Raw genomic sequence first — 7,727 nt, forward strand, 5'->3', positions numbered from 1 at the left:
CAAACGATCACGTTCACCGATCTTGATAGGAACCATAAGCCTCCGTACGTGACGACCTGATAAATAACAACTCGTCGGGAAGGGATTACTCAACGGAATTAGCTCGAGCAGCATAATCTCTCTCATCGTGAATTTCCCTGCATCGTTTTTCTCTGCATCGCACGGCAATGCATCGCATCGCGATGCATCTTCGCCCACCGACATACATCTTTACCTATTCCCGCGGTCCGTGTCTACCAGGACCGCCCACTGGGGGATCCAACGATTAAAGACGCGCGCGAGAACGGGCAGGGAATTCCTCTCCTTCCATACTAGCCAGCTTGTTATTGCCAATCACTTTTGTTCTCTCTCGCGAGAATCTGAGAGACCAACTCGCTCTCGGAAAAGATCGCCCGTATCTGTTAATTAACGCTTGTTGTGCCAAGCAGCGTCGGTTAATCGTGATACGCGATAGGAATATGACATTTCGAAATGAGTCAATTAATTTTACATTTTATTGATTAATATTTTTATAAGTTTCCGAATGTAGTCGCAGTATAGCACTACATTTGCACTTTATATTCTACCGTAAATGGAATAATAATTGAAATAACTTTACAAGTCGAGAATAATGAAAATGTAAATGCGCTAAAGATGATTTTATGTAAGATCACTGAAAATAATGTAAATCTACCAGTGATCGCAAACTCTAAACAGCCATATTACAACCGATGTATTACAGTTTGCGCTCACCTTACGCTGCAGCGAGTTGCCGCCATGATCGGATTGGGATAAGGATCTCAATGGATGATTTCTTCCATCTTCTATCGTAAAGCCATCGTATCGCCGGAAAACCGGATGTTATCGATTTTTGCGTTTCCTATCTAGTCTTACACCGTTGCAGGCAAGTAAGTGCGAAAAATCGCTGCTACTGATTATTGGCGAACGGTGCATATCGTAATAGTCGTGAGATTTCTTAGGAAACATCTTCCAAGTTGATTGAGATAATGCCGAGCGATAAGCTCCAGGATTTACAGAGTTTTATTACGTCGCATTCGAAAATTACATCTTAATTGTCTGATCGACGTTAATCAGCGTTGATTGCGCTCTTTACGCGAGAACAATAAACGTGGCTGTTGTATAAACGATCCTATTACAATTAGTTACGCTATTTCCTCTACATTTCCGGAGATCACGAAAATGTTTTCTTACGCGACAAACTTTTGAAATTTTTCTGTCGAAACGTGAATACGTTGTAATTCTTATTTGTAGCAGCTGATTGGGTTCAACTGGTGCCTAACAATGGATACATGATAATTACATACGATAATTCATGGAACGACATTCGGAATGACATTCTAGCCTTGATACTAATTTCGGACAATAATAAATTTTGCCGTCATCGTCTCGATCATATTAATATTTATCGTTCTCGCCTACGTTTTTTCCTGCATCTTCATTTTCTACGACTTTTTACGTTTCTTTGTCTCGACTCCAAGGCAATCGCGTCATACGCAAAATGTAACACCAGTTCCTTGAAAAACGTCAAAAAGAACGTTTCCTCGGAAGAAACGTTCTTTTCCCTTTTTTAAGTACAAGTCTTGAAAAGATCGTGCGAAAGACCGTATCCTTTACCTGGTCGCATGGCATTACATCTACCTGTTTCCCCTCTTCGCGGATGGAAGCTAACACGGATATCCACGTGTTATCACGTGTGTCACTGAAATGGACAAACTTGCTGACGTAACGCGATTACATCGTATTGCGCAAGATCAGCAATCCGCTACAAATGTCAGGATTGATTTAGAAAGAAACAAATTAAAAATGGAGCGCCGAAATCCAACAAGAGGCTTTATCGGATTTTATCGGGTAATTGAATATAAATGCATAAACAATAATTTTCTTTGTTTGTTTTTTTTCTTTTTTTTTAAAGAAATGTTTCCGTTTGTATTAAGAAACCTATATATACATCTACATTTGGTGACTCGTGAGGTATGCGCTTTGTCCAGAAATATCGCGAAATGTCATCGATCGTTTATTGCTGGTACTGTGGCTCTGGGTGTGCCAGAACGTAGTTGATGGCTCTCTGGATTTGTTCGGGTACAGCTGGAGCGACCGGGAGATGAGCACCTTGTGGGTGGAAGCCGGTCTCATCGGCAGAGTACTGGACGGCGATGGGGGTGCCGTCAGGAGCGGTGTACTGGAATTGACCTTGAGCGGTTACCACGGCTTCACCCTTAGGTCCCAGGGGCTGCGGCGAGCCTTGCTCAGAAACGGCGATTCCATCCTCGGTCTCGTAGGCGTAGTTGTACGATCCTTCAGGCGAGATGTCCTGCGCTTGTCTCAGAATGGCCACCGGCTGTTGTTGGTGCTGAGCAACAGCGACCGCGACTAGAGCGAGGGATACGATCTGAAACGGAAATTGCATCGCATCCAGTGAAACGAACGTGGTTAGGATTAATGCAAAAAATACTAATTTGCCTTGTTCGAACATCGTTATAAACGTTAACGCCGATTGTATAAAATTCATCGTGTAGCTGAGAAATACAGAAGGCAAAAGACTTATATCTTGCGCGCAACATTGTGCATTATAAAAAAATTGCAAAAAGAGGAACGAGATTAGATATTACCAAAGCATTAAATAGTCCGAGGACGAATCAATTGTCGATGCGCACGTATTTACAGGCAAATAATTGAAGCCTACCCCGCCGCTTTCCGCGACCAAGTCCAATCGTTAATCTGTTGCGTTTGGTCTATTATTATATTATAGATTATATTATTATTATATTATTGATTCCGTTTCTGGATTAAATTAACTAGAATGAAGAATATAAGTAAGAATATAAGTAAGAAAAAAATATGAAAAAAATATACAAAAAAATCTCTCGTATGTACTGGTAGATCTATTTGGAATCTGGGAACGTCTCGAGTGTGAATTCACAAATATCGATTACGCTCAAATTAGTTATGAATTTAACAGAGATTTCAAAGATCGAAAAGGCTAATCTCTAGAAGAGAAGACAAAGAACCAAGCAGAGTTTGATTAGAGAGAGAGAGAATATTGAAATAACAGAATCGAAAATAATGCAAAGATAAATGATGGACTCACGAGGAATTTCATTTTGTTGTGCGAGTGGTTCGAATCTGCCGATCCAATGGAGGAGTGCGATGAGATTTCGAATATGATTGCTATGAGACCCGAATGCGCTTTTATACGAAATCGTAGACCCCACTTTCCCTGATCGTAATGGTACTCGAAAACGAGAAAAAGCCTGGATCTCATTTGACTATGCCAGGGAGAAGGACAGAGAGAAAGATGAGAGAAAGAGGGGGAGTGACAGAGTATAGGTGTTCGAACAGAATCTTCTGCCAAAAGTTATCCAGGTGTCGATTTGACCTTTTGACGCGTCGCGTCGCCTAAATCGATCGGTTGCATAATCGTCGAGAAACCCGTTGGCATTGACTTATATGCTAGCACGGTGTGTCCTCAAGGGTTCATGATGCACGCGACGTAGCTTGCAATAGCAGCTAGATGCAAACAAATCTCGATAACAACAATGCCTCAAGCGTGCATCACAAGTTAGAAAGTGCGCCTACGACGGAATGTCGTTCTATGATTTGGAAATCCAGATATTTCTTCAAATTTCTAAATCTCACTCGAGCAAAGCCTGGCAAAGATTATTAAAGGCTTTGACTTTACTGAACACGATATGATTGAACATTCGTTGATTCACCCGGAATCTCAAAGTATGTAAAAGTTGTCTCCTTTAGAAATATCGATCTATCTCCTCTTCCTGTTTGGATCTGCCAATCCACGGAATTGGATTGCTTGTAAATTTTCGCAAAATACTCTAGGATCGATCACTCTCCTCGAGGAGAAAGAAACGTTTGCGAAACGAACGCACATACGCATGATCGCGCGTGCAACATCTTCCTTCTCTTAGCATCTCGATAAATCTAGACACATTATATCGTTCTACGAGACAAAGACGAAATGCGCTCCACGATTCGTACATGAGTCGCTTGCGAATCGATCGCTTTACATCTACGTGCTTTATCCTTCATTCAGACTACTATTCTTCGATTTCGAAACATTTCATATAAACATTTCGTATAATCCAGAAGCAGTTACGGTTAAGATCGCAAGAGAAGACACATTAACGGAAGCTGCGAGAGACTTTAATGGCCGATCGCGCTCTCTCCTTCTCTTTCTGTTCCTGTTTTTCTCGACACATGGCCACGGCTCCTCCCATTACGTATATTTACCTGCTTTTCAGCGAAACTCGCGTGAGCACGATTGCGTTAATAATTATGAAGGAAGAGGAGGACGATATGCAAACAAGAAACTCGACGAGCAAAGGAAACAACAATTTTAAATTTTATCCATTAAACGCAATTATCTATTTATCTCTCTCATCTCATCTGAGATTGTGTGGACAAACGACAAAACGCATACACACACGTGCGTATGTACAGACACGCATTACAGAAGGATACGCACACGTGTATATGTAACAAGGATAAAAATAAAAGGCAAAAGATTAAGTATTCCTTTTATCGATCGTTAAGCGATAAGTTTGCTTTCGATTTTATGAGCATTTCTTTTTTAAATATTTGACAGGTTTGTTCGTCTAGATTTGGAAATCCGCCGTTGCTCGATAATTCGTACGGGAGAAAGATGCGCACGCGGCGAGGTGCGTCCGCACGAGCCAACGTTGCGACATCGACCTTGCCTAAGAACGAGTGTCTTATAAGCACAGAATGTCTCTGAGCACGGAAGGCCAGCCCGCCAGCCCTCTTCTTTTCCAACACGAAAGGAAGAGATGAATTTCTCACAGCGCTCGAGAACAATTAATCGCGATTGCGGAGGATACGATGCTCGATGCGCACCGTCAAAGCGAAAAATGTAGATAAAATACAATTAAGACGTTTGTTCCTACGACGGCATTCCATGCTTCTTAGCCTTTTCGCTAATGGGGCTAACGCGTCATTCAAACAAATTACTTCTGTATCATGCTCGGCGGCATTTTCCTGCGGTAGCATTGTTCGAATGAAGAATCTCGATTTAGTTTCGATTTCGTATGACGCTACTCTATCTCGGTTTCGTACCAATATCTCGCTCTGTCACCTTTCCTATCCTACATCTCCAGTTTTCACTGGCTCCTACCTACTATCGACGCGATTCGATCAAATCCATCTTGTGCGTTATTACTTCGCGTTATTGATTATCGAACATGTACGCATTTTTACTGAATAACACATCTCTCAGGAACGCGTCGGCATTACCTTAAAGCTTGAAAATATCATCGTTTCGCGACGGTGTTTCGCACAGGCAACAGGCACAGGTATATCGATACGTACAAGTCTGTGTATTCGTTACCGTGAGAGAATTAATTCTTCCGTTGAGCTAGACAACGTTAGACGATGTGATGTGAACAAACGTTTACCATTATGACGATTTAATTGCAATGCGATGACAGATTGCTACAATATCACAAAATTCCTTGAATCAATCTCTATCTTGTAAACTGTCTACGTGATACGCTGATAATTCATTTTTGATGAGAAGCGACGCCAATCAACGTTTTAAGCGTTCGTACTCAACTTGACACACCGTGCTGATGCGTAGCGACGGCGCAATTTTAATTTTCTTCAACCGTCTCGTTTTCCTCGTGCGTACTGTCGCTCACAAGTTTCTTTACTATGATAGTTGTACGATACTACTGCTGCTAGAAATTGATGCTTTTACCAGTGATAGAAATAAAACGCAATATTTGATACATAATATTTGAAAAATTACTTTACTTTATATTATTTTGATTTGATTTCTTGTAAGAACTCTCCAAATACATGTACATATATCGAGCATCAAATACTTGCTAAATAACAAGAGATAAAGCGGTTATCTGATTGTTACCTGATTCAATGTTAAAATCAAATATGTAGAATATTAATCATAGATGTAACATATATATTGTTTTCGATAGAAAAATATATAACATAGTCGCTGACTGTATATATAGAGAACAAGTGGTAATTATTAATAAAGTGGTAATTAGTTTGAACGTCTTTGTTTGGTCTTTACATCCTATCATGTTACAGATATTTGTGTAAAGCTGAATTTCCCGCATCCTCATCTAGGATCTACATGTTCACTTTTCTGTGCAACCTACAATTTACAATAGATACAATTTACGGAAATGGTTTAATCGCAGTAAATCTACGTGTATGCGGTATAAACAAAACAAAATAAGAGCTACAACATGATGAAATAATTATTCGTGTAACGAGATTGCGATAAACACGGCGTTAAACATTTGTATAATAAAACGATGATAGAATTATTCTTCTCCAAACTATATCCTATAATATCCTAACTAAACAACAATCCTCATTAGATGGGAATTTATGAATTACTACCGTGTATATAACGCAATCTCTATAACCCACCTCTATACGCATATTTCAATCTATAATATTATTTTATGCGCAGACTTTTTATCAAGAAGTCGTCAAGTTCGGTCAGTAATCAAATCTTCCCGAATTTTTTGCTTTATTAATACTAATCTTATCAAGCTTGTTATCCTTGCGACCAGTTTCTTGAAGGCCGTTAAAAGATGGAATTCACGGACCTTCTATCACGCAAAACGACACGCTTTCGTGTGATCTCTGAATTACGATATCAATACTTTACATATTAACCAAAGCATAACATATCTCAACGTATCTTTAATATAAATTTAAAGATAAAACACAATTTAAATAATATTCTAGACCTCGTTCCGTTCCATGTTGTACCATGATCGTACTATGCCGGAAAACTAACGGAATTATGTAATACTGTCTATAATTAAATATTTACTATTATCGTAATTTAATAAAACAGTTGTGTGTGTGTGTGTGTATACGCACACGCTCAACCTGAAGAAATTGTTCAGGATGATCGTATTATAATTGGACTTTGAAACATTATCGGATGTCAATCAACGAACGTATTAGCGTAGACTCGCGTGATATGGCACGCAATAATTGAACCACCAATTATACATTTGTAAAATATATATTTGTATAAAATCCATAGATTTCACGATTCCATATGCAAGATATATATGATAGCCTTAATTATTAAATGATAGACCTCTCATCAGAAATCAGCCTCGCAATTTCATCCTCATTTACATATAATTCACAAAAATGCACGTTTGTGCTTTCTGGCTACTGAGGTACATTTACTTTTTGCTTTAATTCCGGAAAATAAAATATGAAAACAAAAAGCCAGAAAAAGAGAAGGAAAACTAGAATAGAAATAATCAAAAAAGGAGTATATTCGAATAATTGGTTACTGAAACGAAAAATACATATCATAGAAATATGTGAAAAGATCACATCTCGGATGTTTCGCGCGCGCGTATCCATTTATCAAATTATCAATGAAATATTTCGAAACTAGAAACCCTATAACAGGGTCTCTATTCTGCAGCGTTGCTATGGCGATGAATCGAAACTAAACGTCATTTTTAGTTGACTCGATGATAAGATAGATGGCTAAATTACCGACAGACAGTATTCTGTCTAGTTTCGTCATACGTAACGGGATACAAAATAATCTTATCTCTTTCTCCTTATGTATTCTTAAAAAGTTGCTAAAAAATTTCCAAACTATCATAAAATCACCATATTTCGTGTAACATATTATAGCATCAATATGCAATAAACTCTTAATACAAGCGTCATGATCTGGTTACATA

General features: G+C 38.9%; 1 protein-coding gene across 1 annotated transcript; it reads right to left on the bottom strand.

The window, feature by feature from the left end:
• Window positions 1-1,877: 1,877 nt before the first annotated feature.
• Window positions 1,878-5,655, bottom strand: LOC105276261 (larval cuticle protein 65Ag1). The gene is made up of 2 exons (XM_011333756.3): window positions 3,089-5,655; window positions 1,878-2,389 (listed from the first exon to the last, which is right to left on the bottom strand). Exons 1-2 carry the CDS (start codon window positions 3,260-3,262, stop codon window positions 2,015-2,017), a joined length of 549 nt encoding a protein of 182 aa, XP_011332058.1. The 5' UTR covers window positions 3,263-5,655; the 3' UTR covers window positions 1,878-2,014.
• Between the last annotated feature and the right edge of the window lie 2,072 nt (window positions 5,656-7,727).

This window comes from Ooceraea biroi, chromosome 9, assembly GCF_003672135.1.
Source record: "Ooceraea biroi isolate clonal line C1 chromosome 9, Obir_v5.4, whole genome shotgun sequence".
NCBI lineage: Eukaryota > Metazoa > Arthropoda > Insecta > Hymenoptera > Formicidae > Ooceraea > Ooceraea biroi.